Genomic DNA, 19,865 nt, shown 5'->3' with positions numbered 1-19,865 from the left:
CAGCTGAAAAATCAGGCAGCCACGGGGGAAAGAGCAGAGATCAGAAACAGCAGAGGCAAATTAGTAGCAGAACTGGTCAACAAAGCATTTGAAACCTTCTACCAGGGACTGTACACCTTGGAGCCCCCAGCAGGGGACTCAGATGAAGCAATTCCTTGGTGGACTGGACATGCCAGTCGTGGGGAGGACAGGAAACAGACCTGGAGGCGCCGCTAGTACTGTGAGAGGTCATGGAGAGTATTAGCTCCATGTAGGCAGGGATAGGACACGGACCGGAAGGGTTCCTGGCCTACTTCTACAAACAATTTGCGACAGCACTGGACCCTCACCTGCAGGAGATGTTCACAGACTCGCTGGCGAAGGGCACACTGCGCCCTACGCTAGCAGAAGGTTCAATCTCGCTGATACCTAAAAAAGACGAAGACCCAACAGAATGCGGGTCCCACAGACCCATTCGCTGCTAAACATAGACACAAAAATACTGGCCAAGATCCTAGCCAAAAGGCTGGAGGACTGCATACCGGAAGTGGTTGCAGAAGACCAGACGGGCTTTTTCAAGGGTAGACAGCTAACATCAGGCTCCTGCTGAACGTGATCATGATCCCAGCCGGGGAGAGTACACCTGAGGTGTACTCCCTGGACGCTGAAAAGGCCTTTAATAGAGTCGAATGGAAGTACCTCATAGAGGTACTGGAGCGTTTGGGCTTGGAACAGGATTCATTGCCTTTATGAAACTCCAATACAACGCTCCCATGGCGAGTGTACAGACTATTACCACCAGCTCTAAGTACTTCCAGCTGCAAAGAGGCGCAAGGCAGGGATGCCCGTTATCCCCGCTGCTGTTCGAACCATTAGCGATCGCACTCAGGACGGCAAACAATTAGAAAGGGATCCGGAGAGGAGACAGAGCAGTGAGTCTCGCTCTATGCAGGTGACCGGCTCTTCAATATCTCAGACCCGCAAAGCAGCATGGAAGGAATCATGGTGCTCTTGAAAGAGTTTGGATCTTTCTCAGGTTGCAAACTTGAGCAAACGCGAGATCTTTCCGGTGAACCCATAAAGGAGAATGGGCAACACTGGTGTGTTATGGCCAGGGTTTAGAGAACCCCAAAGAGTATCATGGAGTTCACCTGACCCACAGCTTTGAATAGATTGTGGTTACGGGGAGAAAACGGGCTTGCTCTGCAGGTGTGATACAACAGAAATCTACAGTACTTTTATATTAAAACAATGTTTATTTAACACTGCAGTTAACACTTTATAAACCCACAGTAAACATCTTAACAACTATCAACACCAATAAATCCCCCAAAGAATACAGTACTCTCTAAGTAACTCTGAATCTTTCCTTGCAACATCCATAAGACAAAAAGAACACTTTTTACAGAAAGACATCATGCTTAACTTCACTACTGAGAACAGTTACCACTTTGAAATCACCAAATTAACATTCATAAGCTTGCAGAGATTCCTACACATCTTGCTGTTACTGCAGCATCTCCAAATCTGAAACGAAACTAAACACACCCTGTAGCTGCAAGCCCAAAGTGAAAGTAAAAGCAGACAAACAGCCCAGCTCCACCCACACTCTGACATCACTGATAAACACCCATTACTTATAGGTACATCCACTGCAGCTATTTTATAAACCCCCATTTCTTAAAGGTACCTCATATGACACCTCCCCCCAAGAAAAAAAATAAACCGTCAACTTCAAGATGGTTTCATTTTTCACTTTCCTTTAAGAAATATGGACAATGAATATACGTTTTTTTTAACAAAACAAAACACGCAAACATTTAATAATAACATAGTCCATTTTTGCTCTTCTTCCTCCAACTAGAATCCTTCTTAATTGACAGTCTCTTTGGACAAGAAAGTCCCTGCACGATCCATCCATTTCGCTACGCCTCGGCATTTTTCTTTAAAGTCAGATACTTTAGTTCAATCTGATCACAGAGTCCCTTGTAATTCTCCAACACAGGAGGATTGGTTATCACAGCTTTCAGGCAGTCAAATTCCTGTTGACACCCCGCTGTCCACTGAAATTTTCGATGTTTCTTCAGCAAGTCCATCAGTGGAGCAACCACTCTACAGAAATTTGGCACAAATGTTCAATCAAATCCACTCATGCCAAGAAATTGCATTATTTCCCTTTGTGTCAAGGGTATTGGAAACTCCCCAATAACTTTTGTTTGCACATCCCGTGGGACCATTCGACCCTGTCCGATTGTATGGCCAAGGAAAGTGACTTGGGCTTTTCGAAATTCACTCTTGGCTATGTTTATCACCAAACCCACCTCCTGAAGTCGATCGAATAACTCCATCAGATGTTTTAAATGTTATTTCCCTGTCTGGCTGAAAATTACCAGATCATCGATGTATACCGCACAATTGAGTAATCCTGAAACAACTTTGTTAGTTAATCATTGAAATGTGACTGGGGCTTTTTTCATGCCAAATGGCATAACTTTGAATTGGTATCTGGAGTCACAAAAACTGAAATCTCCTTCGCCCTTTCGGATAAAGGTACCTGCCAGTAACCTTTAAGTAAATTCAATTCGGAAATAAAAGCTGATTGTCCCACTTTCTCAATGCAATCCTCCAAATGTGGGATAGGATAAGAGTCCTTTCTTGTAACTGCATTAACCTTTCTATAGTCCACACACAACCGTTGGGTACTGTCAGGTTTTGGTACCATCACTACAGGTGAGCTCCATTGGCTGCAACCCACTTCAATTATGCCATTTTTAAGCATACTTTCAATCTCCTTGTTAACCTGTGCCAATTTTAAAGGGTTAAGTCTTCATGGATGTTGTTTAATTGGAACAGCTTTTCCAACATCTACATCATGCATAGCCATTTTACTGCTTCCCAACTTATCTACAAAAACTTGCTCATGTGGTATCAATAACTCTTTCAGGTCAGTCCGGTTTTCCTCTGGAAGGTAACTCAACAATTTATCCCAATTTTTAAGAACATCCTCATTTTCCAATTTAATTTTAGGTATGTCAAATTCAAAGTCATCTGGATTTGGTTCATCACTTTGAGTTAGAATCATTAAAACCGCCTCCTTTGCTCTCCTTCCCTTTCAAAGTACCTTTTAAGCATATTCACATGACACACTCAATGGGTTTTCCTTCTATCTGGCATTCTTACAACATAATTCACCTCCCTTAATTTCCTTTCAATCTGATAATGTCCACAAAACCTTGCTTTTAAAGGCTCCCCTACCACTGGTAACAATACTAAAACTTTATCTCCACTGGCAAAACTACGAACTTTGGATTTCTTGTCTGCTATCCGTTTCATCACATTTTGCGCAACTTTTAAATGCTGTCTAGCCAATTCACCTGCTCTATTTAATCGTTCTCTAAAATTTGACACATAATCCAATAATGTAATTTCCGATTTCTCACTCACCAATTTTTTCTTAATCAATTTAAGTGGTCCTCTTACCTCATGACCAAAACTTTGTTCAAAAGGACTGAATTTGGTTGAGTCATTAGGTGCATCCCTAATTGCAAACAGTACGAATAGAATTCATTTATCCCAATCCTCTGGATAATCTTGACACTAAGCCCTCAACATTGTCTTTAATGTTTGATGCCACCTTTCTAATGCTCTCTGGGATTGTGGATGGTATGCAGTTGATTTAAATTGTTTTATTCCTAAGCTATCCATAACTTCTTTGAATAATCTTGAGGTAAAATTTGATCCTTGATCCAATTGTATTTCTGTGGCTAGTCCATATCTAGTAAAGAATTTAAGTAACTCCTCCACAATCTTTTTAGCTGTAATATTACGTACTGGAATGGACTCTGGAAACCAAGTAGACACATCCATTATAGTCAAAAGATATTGATTCCCACTTTTTGTTTTAGGAAGCAGTCCTACGCCATCAATTAAGACCCTTATAAAAGGTTCCTAAAATGCTGGAATGGGTATTAAGGGCGTTGGTTTTATCACTGTTTGAGGTTTCCCTATCAATTGACATGCGTGACATGATCGACAAAATTTAACTGTATCTTTATGCAATCCAGGCCAATAAAAATGTTTTTGGATTTTAGCTTAAGTTTTCCTTACTCCCAAATGACCTCCCACTGGTACCTCATGCGCACCTCGCAACACCTCCTTTCTGTACCCTACCGGCAATACCACTTGAGGAACCTCTGCCCACTTTTCATCTGCTTGCATATGTAAAGGTCTCCATTTTCTCATCAAGACATCATTTTTATGGTAATAACACTCCGGTATATACTCAGATTCCTCTTCCGATTCTGATTCCGAAACTTTCTGATACATCCAATTTATTTCTATATCTTTCTGTTGTAACTCCGCCAATTTTCCTGACCTAAAAATATCCATCTCATCCTCCACCTGTTCTTGCTCTTTTCCAACCATCTGCTCAAAAATCATTTCTGATAATTGAACTTCAACTTTATCTTCACTCTTTGATTTATCCTCCTGTCTTAACCTGTAACTTTGCGACATTGTTACTACACAATCCAGAAAAATCCCAGGATATTCGTCCTTCAACACTTCAGTTGTCTGATTTTCCACTGGCTTATCAACCACAGTAAGCATCACTCCCACCTGCGATCCAGCTATATCATTACCCAAGTTAAATTGTATTCCTGGACAAGATAATTTCTCTATTAGTCCAAGAAGCACTTCACCACTCTTCACTGGACTTTCCAACCTTACCTTATATAATGGAATACTACTCTTCTCACCCTGAATTCCGCATATTACCACCTTCTCTAGCAACATTCTTCCCAAACTACATAACTCCTCATCTCTTACCATTAAAGATTGACTAGCTCCTGTATCTCTTAAAATTGTGACTTCTTTAGCTGCTCCTTCTGGTACACATGAGTAAATTTTATCCACACAAGTAAATTCTTTAAAGGCATCTGGCACCTTTCTTATTAATCACCTCTTGGTTGGTCTATTTTCAAAGCCCTTGTCCACCTATCAAAATTACTCTATTTGATCCTTTCAAACTCCATGTATCTTTGACCAGGTTCTTTCCTTCAATTTTAAATATGCACCTGAGATGGATTATTTCACCTCCTCATACAACTCAGATACGTCCTCTGATGTTGATGCAAACACTTCACTAGCTCTACCTACCAACTTTGTTCGAACCTACCAACTTTGTTTGAGGAGCATAGCAGACATCTACAGATGCTGAAAGCTGCCCTCATACGAACGGGATACGGCGCTCTGCTCATCGATCGACAGTTCCAACGGGCCACAGCAAAAAACCGCACCGACCTCCTCAGAAGACAAACACGGGACACAACCGACAGAGTACCCTTCATCGTCCAGTACTTTCCCGGAGCGGAGAAACTACAACATCTTCTTCGCAGCCTTCAACACGTCATTGATGAAGATGAACATCTTGCCAAGGTCATCCCCACACCCCCACTACTTGCCTTCAAACAACCACGCAGCCTCAAACGAACCATTGTTTGCAGCAAACTACCCTGCCTTCAGAACAGTTACCACGACACCACACAACCCTGCCATGGCAATCTCTGCAAGACATGACAGATCATCGGCATGGATACCACCATTACACGTGAGAACACCACCCACCAGGTATGCAGTACATACTCATGCGACTCGGCCAATGTTGTCTACCTTATACGCTGCAGGAAAGGATGTCCCAAAGTGTGGTACATTGGCGAGACCATGCAGACGCTGCGATAATGAATGAACGGACATTGCGCGACAGTCACCAGGCAGGAATGTTCCCTTCTAGTCGGGGAACACTTCAGCAGTCAAGGGCATTCAGCCTCTGATCTCCGGGTAAGCGTTCTCCAAGGCGGCCTTCAGGACGTGCGACAACGCAGAATCGCTGAGCAGAAACTTATAGCCAAGTTCCGCACACATGAGTGCAGCCTCAACCGGGACCTGGGATTCATGTCGCATTACATTCATCCCCCACCATCTGGCCTGGGCTTGCGAAATCCTACCAACTGTCCCGACTTGAGACAATTCACACCTCTTTAACCTGGGGTTACCCCTATCTCTGGATCTGTAAAGATTTAACCACCTGCTAATGCTTGCATTCTAAGCATTGCCTGGCATCTTTGAATTTATCTATGTATGTGTTTCTGGAACATACCTCTTCATTCACCTGAGGAAGGAGCAGTTCTCCGAAAGCTAGTGTTTGAAACAAACATGTTGGACTTTAACCTGGTGTTGTAAGACTTCTTACTGTTATTTGAATCAGTAATACCCACACCTCCTATGGCCATTTCATTTGTTTAGCTACCTGCTCAAATGAAATGAAAAAGGCTTCCACCTCCTTCTCATCAAACCTTAGCAATGCTTGGACATATTTAAATAGCTCCCCACCAATCATTCGCCTTTGTCACTCTTTCTCTTTATCCTCATCACTATCCTCAAACTGTACGTTTCCCTTTACATCCGCCAATTTTAACTGACTGTCATGTTTCATGGCCATTTTCCGAAGTTCAAACTCTCTCTCTCTTTTTCCTCTCTCTCTCGTTCTCTCTCTCTTTCTATTGCGCTGATCTGTATCTCCCTTTCTCTTTCTTTTTGTTCTGCTAGGTCTATTCTTTCTGTTTTCCCGTCTTCTGTCTCTTTTTCTTGTTCCGCTCTACTCTTTCGTATTCAAACAGCTTTAATTCTTTTTCATGTTCAAGTTGCATGATCTGTAACTGAATTTTTGCCATTTCAAATGAGTCAGACTGTACTCAGGCAATTTTAAATGCTTAACCGCCGCCATAATTACCTCATCTTTTCAAATTTTGTCAGGTAATGATAACTGTAATGTTTTTGGCAAATTAAGCTTGTTTTTAGTCTCCACCCCCAAAAACTTCTGAGCCTCTGAAAGAGCCATTGTCCACAACACACTCCCTACTTAAACTGGAATACCACACCTGAAAAGCAAACACAATATGCTCACCCTTCACTGTCTTTAACTTCACTAAGCCAATCCAATAGATAGACTTTTATCCCGGACGAGCCCCCAATTTATTATGGGCCAGGGTTTAGAGAACCCCAAAGTGTGCCATGGAGTTCACCTGACCCATAACTTTGAATAGATTGTGGTTAAGGGAAGCACACGGGCCCACTCTGCAGGTGTGATACAACAGAAATCTACAGTACTTTTAAATTTAAACATGTTTATTTATGAAACCAGTTAACACGTTATAAACCCACAGGTACATCTACTGCAGCTATTTTATAAACCCCCATTTCTTAAAGGTACCTTCACATGACAGGTGGGACTGCCGTTTAAACAGGCCCAGCACAAATCCGCTACTTGGGAATCCAAATCGCTCACGCTTGGATAGGGATCCACAGTGGAACCTGACCAGCCTGATGGAGGAAGTTAAAAAGGAGCTTCTCCCTAGGAGGGTGCAGCTGATCAAAATGAGCATACTACACAGATTCCTCTTCCAGTTTGATCCACCCCGATCAACATCCCCAAGACCTTTTTCAACTAGACAAACTGATTATTGCATTTGTAAGGTGTTGGTGGCCGGGGGGGGGGGGGGGGGGGGGGGGGGGGGGGGGAGAAGAAGAATACAAGGATCCCAAAGAGAGTACTGCAAAGAACGAGATCCATGTGTGGCCTAGTCCTCTCAAACCTGCAATATTACCACTGCGCAGTGACCGCAGAGAGAACAAAAGGGGTGGATAAAGGAGCCAGAATCCGAGTGGGTGCTCATGGAGGAGGATGGGAGTGCTGCTGTAGCTAGGACCTCGCTCTGGGCCCTAGCTACAGCAGCACTCCCATCCCCACCTAATAAATATTCAACAAGCCCAGTGGTGGTAGCAACACTCCGGTTATGGAACCAACTGCGACAGCATTTTAGGTTAACCAAAATGTCCGATAAAGCCCCCATCTGCAATAACCACAGATTCACGCCGGCGAATATTGGCTCCTCCTTCAAAAGGTGGAGACAGGATGGGGGGGGGGGGGGGGTACGCTGACAGTTAGGGATTTTTACACCAGCATCACGTGAACAACACTCAAAGAGCTGACAAAGGTTCCAGCTGACGGGGGGTAAAATCTTAGGTACCTACAACTCAAAAACCTTTTACGAAGGGAAACCAGGACGTACCCATGACTACCACGACAATCACTGCTGGAGGATCTGATGGACGCGGACATCTTAGGGAAAGGGAACTGTGGTGACATGTATGGGTGACTGCTAAGTGGGGCCAACACCCAACTGGACGACACAAGGAAGAAGTGGGAGGAGGATTTGGGATTTGAAATAGGGTGGCGACTCTGGAGTCAACGTCACCTCCACATGCGCAAGGCTAAGCCTAATACAGCTAAAAGTGGTGCACAGCCCACTTAACCAGAACCCGAATGAGCAGGTTCATAGAGTCATACAATTTACAGTGCAGAAGGAGGCCATTCAGCCCATTGAGTCTGCACCGGCCCTTGGAAAGAGCACCCCACTCAAGCACACACCTCCTCCATCCCATCCCCTTAACCCAATAACCTCAATTAACCTTTTTTGGACACTAAGGGCAATTTAGCATAGCCAATCCACCTAACCCACACATTTTTGGACTGTGGGAGGAAACCGGAGCACCCGAAGGAAACCAACGCATATACGGGGAGAACATGCAGACTCCACACAGACTGTGACCCAAGCTGGGAATCGAACCTGGGACCCTGGAGCTGTGAAGCAACAATGCTAACCACTGTGCTACCGTGCTGCTCCAGGTTCTTCCTAGAGGTGGAGGATAAATGCAAATGGTGCCAAGGCAGCCCAATAGACCAAGCCCACGGCCCGAAAGTGGCAGTCTTCAGGGTATCAAAACAGTCAAATCTCTCCATGGGGAAGAAGGCCGATGCCCTTGCCTTTGCCTCCCTAATTGCCCACCGGAGAATCCTGCTCGGCTGGCGTTGAGCAGCACCACCAAAAGCTGCAGACTGGCTGTCAACCTGTTGGAATTTCTCCAAATGGAGAAAATTAAATTCATCATCCGAGGGTCGGAAAAAGGCTTGCACAAAACGTGGGAGCCATTCACTCAGTTGTTCCAAGACTTGATTGTAACCAATAACTAGGAAGCCAAAGATCAGGAGGGGATAGCCCCGACACTCTGCAATTAAGTTACTGTGAACATTCCCCTGACTCTTTGGGTACACTGAGGGAGTATTCAGAACGTCCAATTCATCTAACAGCACTTCTTCCGGGACTTGTGGGAGAAAACCGGAGCAACTGCAGGAAACCCACGCAGACACAGGGAGAACGTGCAGACTCCGCACAGTGACCCAAGCAGGAATTGAACCTGGAACCCTGCCGCTGTGAACAACAGTGCTAACCACTGTGCTACCGTGTCGCCCATACCTGAACCAAACGGAAGAAAAGCAAAGAGAAAACCGGTAGGAAGCAAAATGCAGGGGACCACAATCGCCACTGCAAACACTAAGGAAGGAGGGAAGAAAAAGGGGAAACTGTGATGTATCTATTTAAATAGTCGAAGCTGATGTGCAACTTCAGAGTCCCTGTGGCCTTCACCTCAATACAATCTACCCAGATGAGGGGAGGGGTCTAATCCACCCCCCCCCCCCCCCCCAACCCTTTCCTCGGACTCCTGGGATATAAGTACCCAGGCCCAGGTGTGGGCTGTGTGCGGCAGACCTTTTGGGTGCAGGAGTGTACAGTAATCGGAATAAAACCAAACTTTAACTGTTCAATTGTTTTTAAATATTAGCACACTCTTATCTAAAATTGCCACTTAATTCCATATATGATTTCATCATAAATTTTCATCATAAAATTTGGAGTCATTGTAAATAATTTTCCCGTTTGATCTATAACGTTTAGATTAGAAAGAAAACCACTAATCCTTTGATCCACGAATAATTTAATTTTTTAATTTTACTACTGAAACGTGATTTCATCCCAGTTCTGGGGCGAAAATCGCCTGGGGGCGCCTAAAATCCCGCCCCCACCGTGGCAGAGATACTCCGCCACCCGGGAAGTGGCGGGGGCAGGAATCTCGCCTCGCCGATCGGAGAGGCCCCTGCGACGATTCTGCGGCCCGGATGGGCCGAAGTCCCGCCGCTGGGAGGCCTCTCCCGCCACCGAGGTTTAAACCACCTCTGAAACGGCGGGCTCAGCGGTGCGAGCAGGCCCCGGGGTCCTGGGGGGGCGGGGGGGGCGATCGGACCCCGGGGGGTGCCCCCACGGTGGCCTGGCCCGCGATCGGGGCCCCCCGATCAGGGGCCGGGCCAGTGCCCTGGGTGCACTATGTTCTTCCGCGCCCGCCACGGCCTTCACCATGGCAGAGGCGGAAGGGAACACCACATCGCGCATGCGCCGGCAGTGACGTCAGTGGCCAGCTGCCGCTGACGTCACTGCCGGCGTATGCGCCGCCTGGAGAAAGCCTTTCGGCCAGCCCTGCTACCGACGGCGCCGAGTGTTTGCGCTAGTCTTCTAGTGCAAACCGCTCCGGCGCGGGGCTGGCCCCCAAAGGTGGGGAGACGCGACCCCTGAGTGGTTGCCGCCACTCCCCTACTCCGGCACCCTCCGTCACGCCGGGTAGGGGAGAATGCCGCCCCTGATAAGAAGCTCCCCCGCCACACAGTTAAATAAATCTGTTTGGTTGGATTGGTGTTCGTATTGTTCAGTTTAAAGCCACCAACTAGATTTAATTCTCCATGAGACCTTTGTAAGAATAGGCAGCAAGAAAAATAGATTTCAAAAGTCACTGTTTTGAGCGTGGAATTGGAGCAGTCAGTATAATGCTCGTAGTAGGCATGAAGCAATTTGTGTAATGCTACTACAATAATGAAACACTTAAAATGATCAGTGGTTCCAAGGTTTTAAAAAGCATCACATTCTACACCAATATACCTCATTTCAATGAATATAAAATGCAACTTTATTTTTTCATTTGTTCACGGACAGCATTTATTGCTCATCCCTAATTGCCTTTGAAAGGGCAGTTAAAAGTCAACCAAATTGCTACTGTGACTCTGGAATCACATGTAGGTCAGACCTGGTAAGGGTGGCAGTTTTCTTTTGCTAAAAGACATTAGTGAACCAGATAGGTGTTTTACAACAATCAACAATTACTACAATCAACAATTGTTTTTCAGGTTCGTGATTCGTGTGCTACAGCCTTGGGATACTTAAGTTTTAATCCAACTGGCCATCGTCGGCTGCTGGTGGAGTGTAGGAATCAACCAGAATTATATGAACTTTTAATAAATAACATATGCAACGATGGCAAAATCAGTAAGGAGTTTACAGATGAATTTGAAGTGCAAAGATCAGTTGGCCTGCCATCAGAAAGGTATGAAGACGAGTATTCCGGACTTGGACTCGCATCAGTTGAGTTTGGGTGGGGGGTTGGGGGGGGGGGGGGGGGGGGATTTTAACATGGTTACAGACCTGAGTTTGGACAGGTTGAGTCCCAAGTCGGCGAGGGGTGTCAGCAGTGGCAAAGGAGCTGAAGGGGTTTACGGAGACATGTGGGGGGGGGGGGGGGCATGTATGAGTACGGGGAGATGGCAAGTAAGATGTTGGACCATCAGTTGAGAAAGCGAGAGGCAGCAAGGGAAATTGGCAAAGTTGGGGATGATGAGGCCAAGATGGTGATGGACCCAGAGGAGGTGAATGTGGTGTTTGAGGCATTTTATAAAAGGCTATATGAGGCTGTGCCCCCTACCAGGGAGGAGGCGATGTGGTGGTTCCTGGGTCGGTTGGAGTTTCCCAAAGTAGAGATGGGGCTGGTTCAGGGACTGAGAGCCCCAATTGGGCTGAGGAAGGTGATGGAGAGTACAGGGCTGATGGAGGAGGGAAGGCCCTGGGGCTGGACGGGTTCCCGACAGTGTTCTATAACAGGTTTGGGATGGTCCTGGGGCACTACTGGTGACTGCGTGTAAATGAAACAAGGGAGAGGGGGGGGGGGAACTCCCCCCAATTTTGTCGCAGATTTCCATCTCCCTGATTTTTAAAGAAGGATAGGGATCCGGAGCAGTGCGGGTCGTACAGCCCAATATCATTATTGAAACTGGACACCAAGTTATTGGTGAAGGTGTTGGCATCGCGAGTTGAGGACTGGTACCGGAGGTGATAGGCGAAGATCAAACGGGTTTTGTGAAGGGGGGGCAGTGATACCTTTGGAGCGAAAGGAGGTGGAGGTAGTGGTGGCGATGGACGTGGAGAAGGAGCTTGATCGAGTGGAGTGCGCATATTTGCTGGAGGTGTTGGTGTGATTCGGGCATGGGTTTGTGCATTGGGTCCAGCTGTTATAAAAGGCGCCAGTCGATACTGTGCAGATGAACCAAATGAGTTTGGGGTACTTCGTTGTGCATCGTGGGATGAGGCAGGGGTGTCCACTCTCCCCATTGCTGTTCGCCTTGGCAATAGAGCTGCTGGCAATGATGCTTAGGTTCGCCGAGGGTCCGGAGACGGATTGAGCAGGGGGGCATCGAGCACAGGGCCTCATTGTATGCGGGCCTGTTGTACTGTTGTATATTTCAGACCAACTGGGCAAGTATTCGAGGCATCATGGGGATCCTGGAGGAGTTTGGCAGGTTCTTGGGATACAAGTTGAATATGGGAAAAAACAAAATGTTCCCGATTGAGACGAGAGGGCAGGAAAGAAGGCTAGGGGAGTTGCTGTTTTTGAGTGGTGGGGACGAGCTTTAGATATTTGGCTATCCAAGCAACGTGGAGTTGGGTGCAGTTCCATAAGCTCAACCTGGCCCGATTGGTGGAGCAGATAAGGGCGGTCTTTAAGAGGTGGGATGTGCTGTCAAGGCAGGTGCAGACAGTAAAAATGACGGTGCTGCCAAGGATTCTGTTTTGTGTTTCAGAGCCTCCAAATCTTTGTCCCCAGTCATTTTTTAAGAAGGTCAATGAGCTGACCTCTGAATTTTTGTGGGCAGGGAAGACTCCACGGGATAGGAGGGCTTTCTTGGGATGAGGTGGGGGGGAGGCGGGGGGGGGGGGGCTGGCGCTTCCGAATATAATGAATTACTACTGGGCAGCGAATATCGTTATGGTTAGGAAGTGGGGCATGGGGGAGGGGTCGGCGTGGAGATGGATGGAGGCGACATCATGCAAGGGTACATGTTTAAGGGCTTTGTTGTTGGCGTCTCTGCCATTTTCGCCGGCCAGGCACTCTAGAGCCCAGTGGTGGTGTCGGCCCTCAGGGTGTGGGTGCAGTGGCGGCAGTATCTGGGGCCGGAGGGCACCTCGGTGTGGGCACAAAATCTGCGATAACCATAGGTTTGCACCGGCGGGGGTTGGACGCAAGGTTTTGGGGGTGGCAGCAGCAGGGATTGAGCGCTTTGGTGATCTGTTTATAGGGGGAAAATGTGTGAAGTTGGAAGACCTGGAGGAAGTATATGAGTTGCCCAGGGGGAATGGATTTAGGTGCCTACAGGTTCAGGACTTTGTAAGGAGAGAGGTGCAATTCTTTCCTGGGCTCTCGCTCTTGGGGTTGGAGGACAAGGTGCTGTCGAAGGATGAATTAGGGGAGGGGAAGGTGCAAGGTGTCTATAAGGAGTTCATGGAGTGGGTGGGAACCCCGGTGGATGACATTAAGCATAGGTGAGAGGAGGAGCTGGGTGTGGAGGTGGGGCCAAGACGTGGACGGCGGCCTTGCAGAGGGTGAACTCGTCCTCGTCGTGTGCAAGGCTAAGCCTCATCCAGTTTAAAGTGGTACATAGGGCTCATATGATGGTGGCAAGCATGAGAAGCTCCTTTGAGTGGATGGAGGATAGGTGTGAGCAGTGCGATGCGAATCACGTCCACATGTTCCGGACATGTCCAAGATTGAGGGGACTGACAGGGATTCTTGGACATGATGTCCAAGGTTCTGGATGTGGAGGTGGTTTCCGCATCCAGAGGTGGCAATATTTCAATATTTGGGGTGTCGGAACACCCCAGATTCCAGGGGATGAGAAAAGCCTTTGCCTCCCTGATAGCCCGGAGACAGATCTTGCTTGTGTGGCAGGACTCTGAGCCGCCGAAAGCAGGGGTGTGGGTGAGTAACCTGGTGGAATTCCTGAGGTTGGAAGAGGTTAAGTTCGCCTTGAGGGGGTCGGCGGTTGGGTTCACCTGGTGGTGGAAGCCATTTATTGATTTCTTTACAGAGGTTTGAAAGGTCAGCAAAGGGGGAGATTAAGTGGGTTAAAAGAGGGAAGGTGGGATGCGAGGAGGGGTTGGCTGCAGAGGGAGTGGGTGTTGGTTGTGTACTGAGTTGTTGGTTGTTCTTCTAAATCTGTTTGGATATATGAAAATGCCTTGAATAAAAATATTTTTCTGAAAAATAATGCAAATTCTGCAAACGTTCTGAAACTCCTGGAATTCCTTGCCCAGTGAAGCAGTAGAGGCTCCTTCATTAAATATTTTAAAGATAAAGATAGATAGTTTTTTGAAGAATAAAGGGATTAAGGGTTATGGTGTTCAGGCCGGAAAGTGGAGCTGAGTCCACAAAAGATCAGCCATGATCTCATTGAATGGCGGAGCAGGCTCGAGGGGCCAGATGGCCTACTCCTGCTCCTAGTTCTTATGTTCTTATTATGTTCTTATGAAACATAGTTTGGGATTTTTCGATCCAGTCATGGCGGGGTCAACATTGGGAGATTCAGCAGCCCAGCTATAAATCCATTGAAATTCGGTGGAACTTGATTATCCCACCGGCAGGCAGGTCCAGGAAAATCTCAACCTTTGCTTAGCTGACTCTAACAAGCTCATAATAAACTATTTTTGTTTTTTATTTAAACCAGACTGGATTTAAGTAAAAGCAAGCTGACCGTGGTCAGACCAGACAAGAAAGGTAAATTACTAGAATGCATAAATTTAACAACGATTTCAATAAGGTAACTCACATAGCTATTGAAATAGTAGGAAACATATTGAGTATCCCAAAATGGTAACAGCACAGGAGGTCATTCAAGCTGTCATGTCTGTACTGGCTCTCCAAAGGAACAATGCACCTATTGCTCCCAGACGTTCTACCCAACATCCTGCACATTCTTCAGATAATAATCCAGTTACCTCTTGAATTGAATCTGCCTCCAACACACTCTCTCTGTACATTCCAGATCTTAATCACTCACTACGTGGAGCATATTTTCCTCTTGTGGCCAAATATCTTTTATCTGTGCCCTCTAGTTCTCAATCTTTCCATCAATGGGAACAGTTTCTCCCTATCTACTGTCCAGACCCCTCATGATTTTGCATACCTCGATCGAGTCTCCTCCCAAGCATCTCTTCTCTGAGGGAAACTGTTCCAATTTCTCCAGTCTGAAGTTCCTCATCCCTGAAACCATTCTTGTTATCATGGACAGTGGAAGGATGCAAACGGAACTCCTTTATTCTTCTCACTGCCCGTAAGCAGATATTTTACTAATTTTTGAAACAGGAGATGTTGGGTTTCTGCAAACCCTGCATGTGACATCAATTTTAAAGTGACTGACACCAAATTCTCTTCAGGGTTAATTCAGAGGTATTGTTTATGCATACATTTAAACCCATGACAGACTGGGAGATAATCATTGCATGAAAGCAAATTACTGCAGATGCTGGACTCTGAAACCAAGGAGAATATGCTGGAAAATCCTAGCAGGTCTGGCAGCATCTGTAGGGAGATAAAAGAGTTAACGTTTTGAGTCCAGGTCACCTGGACTCGAAACGTTAGCTCTTTTCTCACCCTACAGATGCTGCCAGACCTGCTAAGATTTTCCATCATTTTCTCCTTGGTTTCAGATAATCATTGCAACTGCATACACGCAAGCAGGAGATAGGAAAGAAAATAATTTTGCAACTAGGAATAACGTAACACAAAAAAAACCCCAAAGATATCGATATTAATTCACATGAATGTTAGAGTCCAGTGAGAGTTTGTTTATATTGGAGCTAAAGTTCAGAAGGGTTGAGTTAACTGAAAGCTGGAGTTGCAGAATTTCTTTAAAGTTGGTAATGACACAAGATGATATTGGTATACAGACACATGGTACGCTCTACAAGTGTTGGCAGGAATCATCAGAACAACCAAGCTTTGAGGCAGTTTAGACTTGAGGCAAGCTTTGGTCTAGCCTTGAGTCCTGCTTTAGTGTTGACAGGCTGTATGTTAAACAGCAGGCTGCGTTGGGAGTCCAGGAATGTAACATTTCAGCTTTCCAAAGACCAAGGCTTGAGTTATGTGTTGGTGCCCTTTATTGAGTGGGGTTCAGGTTCAATTGGTTTTTATGTTTCTGGTCCAAATTCATTGTTCACCTTCGGACAAAGGTAGTGGTTATTAGTGTCTGCAGGTATAACACGTTTCAATTTCCCTCTCTCTTTGTTATAAAGCTGGGCTGGGAAGACTGGTCACCTGCTGTTCCCTTGTTTCATTGATTGTAATGGATCCACACAATGATGGGTGTGAAATTCCACAAGAATGAGGGTTGAGTTTTGTTCTGTAATTACTACTGAAAGTTTTCAACACTGTAGCCAACTTGGAAATCATGTAACCTGCAGTAGCCATGTATTGGTCCAGCAAAGTCCATTTTTAAATAAGCAGAAAGCAAGATTTGATTTAGAAAGTTTATGATCTCTTTCATGTATTATGGACATGACTGTAAATCCTTTGTGCTCTTTTTCTAAAACCTTCTTATCCTCTCTAAATTGTGATTCCCCAGAACTGTTGCCATACTCAGTTGAGGCTGAACCACATGCTTAATATAACTTTCTTTCTTTTGTGCTCAATTACCCTATTAATAAAGCCAAGATTGCTGAAAGCTTTATTAACCACACTCTCAACCTGTACTGCTACCTTGGGTGATTTATGTACACCTTTCCTGTACCACTTTCGAATTGGACCCTCTATTTTATATTGTCTGAGTTCTTATACCAAAATGAATCACTTTCCATCTCTTTGCATTAAATTTAATCTTTTGTTTGTCTATCCGTTCTACCAACTTGTCTATGTACTTTTGAAGTTCTACACTTCAATACTTCAAAGTTTTTTTTATTGTTCGCAAATTTTCATATTGTGTCCTAAGCACAAATATGTCAGACATTAATATAATATCAGGAAGAGCAGGGGTCCTAACAATGAACCCTGGGGAACCGCACTATATATTTTCTTCCAGTCTGAAAAATATCTCTTAACTACTTCTCAGTTTCTTGTCACTCAGCCACTTTTGTAGCCATGTTGCTACTTTTTGTTTTATTCCCCATGAGCTCAAACTTTGCTCACAGGTCTGTTATACAGCACTTTATCAAATGCCTTTTGGAAATCCATTGACACAACATCAACAACATTATCCTTATCAACCCTCGCAATAACCTCATCAAAGAACTCACGCAGGATAGTTAAACACAGTTTTCCTTTAACAAATTCATGCTGGCTTTCCTTAATTAACCCATTTTTCCCAAGTGACTATTAATTTTGTCCTGAATTATTGTTTCTAGAAGTTTCTACACCGATTTTTGAACATTTGCAATTCTATAGTCCTCTTTTACCACCCCTGTGTCTAAGGAAGACTGGAAAATGATGTCCAATGCCTCCACACTTTCATCTCTCGCTTGCCACAGTATACTTGGATGCATTTCCCTCAGGTTTTGATGCCTTAGCAACTTAAGTACAGACAACCTATCCAATACCTCTTCCTCATCAATTTTAGACCGTAAAATGTCTGAGCTACCTCTTCTTTCACCATAATCTGTGCTCCTTGATAAAAACAGATGCAGAATATTCACTTCATAGCTCAGCCATGCCCTCGCCCCATGCATAAATCCATATTTTGGTCCTTATTTGACCCTACTCCTTTTAACACCCTTGAATAGAAGACGTTTTGATTCTCTTTATGTTAGCTGTCAATAGCCAATTTCTTCTTCTACTCTCTTTTTGCTCTCATTTGCTTTTTCAATTATCCTCTGAATTCTATATGCAGCCTGATTCTTAGGCATTGTCCACCTGAGGGCAGTTTCCTCCACCGTATTTTTAGAGTAATTGAAAAGAATCGTCATGGGGCAGGTCTCACCGTATCGCGTTGACGGGCGGACTATGATTCAGCCTGCCTTGCCAGCAACTTAGTCTGCCAAAAATCGGAGTAATCAACCCATCCCTTCAACAGAGCCCTCTCCATGGAACTATTTGCCAACATGGAGCCCCCACTCCCATGGAAGCCCCCAATCACAGAACATTTCCCATGGAACCCCTCTTCACGGAATGCCCCCCACCCCCCCCCACACACCGTGGAACACCCACCCAACACCAGCCCCTGGGAACACTCCCTGGGACTGCACCCCTAATCCTGATACTGCAGTGCCTGGGAGGTGGGTGGGGGGGCTTTGCCAAGTGCATGTCATGAGGGATCTGTCACCAATGTGAATTGACATCCTAAAGGGGTCCATCAGGCATAAAGGGTTGATAATGATAATTAAATTAATTCAAATGGGGATAACATTATGTCATGGGCAGGGAGTCAGGACAATCAATACAGAAAATCCCGCCAGCGTAAACACTGTTTTGGGGCTCCCTCTAAGGTTTTTGACACAATCATTACTGTCAAATTTATTAATTATATTCATATCAATGGGATGAAAGCTTTGTCAGTGAATATAACATTCCCATAGCATTTAAAGAAGAACAAGACATTTTTCTTGTCATCAAAGTTAACTTTCCATATCGCAGTAAGAAGTCTTACAACACCAGGTTAAAGTCCAACAGGTTTGTTTCAAACATGAGCTTTCGGAGCGCAGCTCCTTCCTCAGGTGAATGGAGAGGTATGTACCTCTCCCTACCTCTCCATTCACCTGAGGAAGGAGCAGTGCTCCGAAAGCTCGTGTTTGAAACAAACCTGTTGGACTTTAACCTGGTGTTGTAAGACTTCTTACTGTGCTCACCCCAGTCCAACGCCAGCATCTCCACATCATGGTTTCCATATCGCAACCAACACTATGAAAAGCAGAATTACTGATTTTTCATCTCACTTCTGACACGTTTTCCTGTCTTTGCCTATATAATAGTCACCAAAATAATTTTATGGTTTTTAAGTAAGGTGTTATATAATTGCAAGTTTTATCATTAAGGTAGAAAATAATTTTATTATCTGATCACTTGTTTTCTTTTAATCACAGCGAGATTAAAAACAGCGAGTTGTCCACATGAACAGAAAAAAATGATGGCTTTACGATCAAAATCTGCTCCCAGATGAAAAGTCTAGGACTGCTGAACCTAATTTGCTGTTTCTGGAAAAAAAACAAGTTCATCTTTCAAAAAGGAATGAAACAAAAATAATTCAAATTAATCTCTGGTCAGGCTATTTGCCTCTAACTTTGGAACCTAAAGAGAATGTCAAATTTGCTGCAGTGTTACTCCTGTTCATTTCAGCAGCAAAGTCCATAAAAATCTTTCAATATATTACCATTTTCAAATTGAAGATGTGACATGCAAAATGTTGCAAATTTTCTTTTCGATTGTTATCATTTTCCCTTGCAGATAACTCCACATCAATTAAAGTACTTATATTTCCAAGTTATCTAATTTCTTGTGGCTGAAAGATCTTGGGATGCATATTATGACAGAGCCTCATCGCAGTGGCCTTGAAATTTGGCTTCATAACTCCACTGGCTGTAAAGATGCCGGGGCAGGCATGCGCTGTGTGCACCAGAAGTGTGTAGATCATGATTTCAAATGCTGAGTTGCCACACAATCTGCCATCTTGGAGGACACAGTCCAAATAACACCCGCTCTTAATCATTCCCCATGCATTTAGCTGCATAAGGGAGTCTCCCAAATGTGCTACTTAAAAGGATCACCGGGCAAGATTCAGATGAGGGGTTTTTGATTTTCCAGTGTTGAAGCAGAGGTAAGGGATTACTGTTTTAGGATTAATGGAGTTTGCA

At 45.0% G+C, this 19,865-nt stretch overlaps 1 protein-coding gene across 5 annotated transcripts in view; it reads left to right on the top strand.

Moving 5' to 3' along the window:
• ankar (ankyrin and armadillo repeat containing) overlaps positions 1–19,457 on the top strand; it is a 326,309-nt gene extending 306,852 nt beyond the window's left edge. For 3 of the 5 annotated variants that reach the window (XM_038789171.1, XM_038789172.1, XM_038789170.1), the window contains 3 exons: positions 11,111–11,307; positions 14,756–14,805; positions 19,098–19,457. In XM_038789171.1, coding sequence (XP_038645099.1) covers positions 11,111–11,307; positions 14,756–14,805; positions 19,098–19,174 — 324 coding nt within the window. In that variant the 3' untranslated portion in view covers positions 19,175–19,457. Of the gene's footprint in view, positions 1–11,110; positions 11,308–14,755; positions 14,806–19,097 lie in introns of those variants that run through there. The other 2 variants (XM_038789175.1, XM_038789173.1) reach the window with 2 other exon arrangements.
• The last annotated feature ends 408 nt before the right edge of the window (positions 19,458–19,865 follow it).

The sequence above is a fragment of the Scyliorhinus canicula genome, chromosome 2 (genome assembly GCF_902713615.1).
Source record: "Scyliorhinus canicula chromosome 2, sScyCan1.1, whole genome shotgun sequence".
Taxonomy (NCBI): Eukaryota; Metazoa; Chordata; class Chondrichthyes; order Carcharhiniformes; family Scyliorhinidae; genus Scyliorhinus; species Scyliorhinus canicula.
This window is presented reverse-complemented; position numbering and strand designations above follow the sequence as displayed.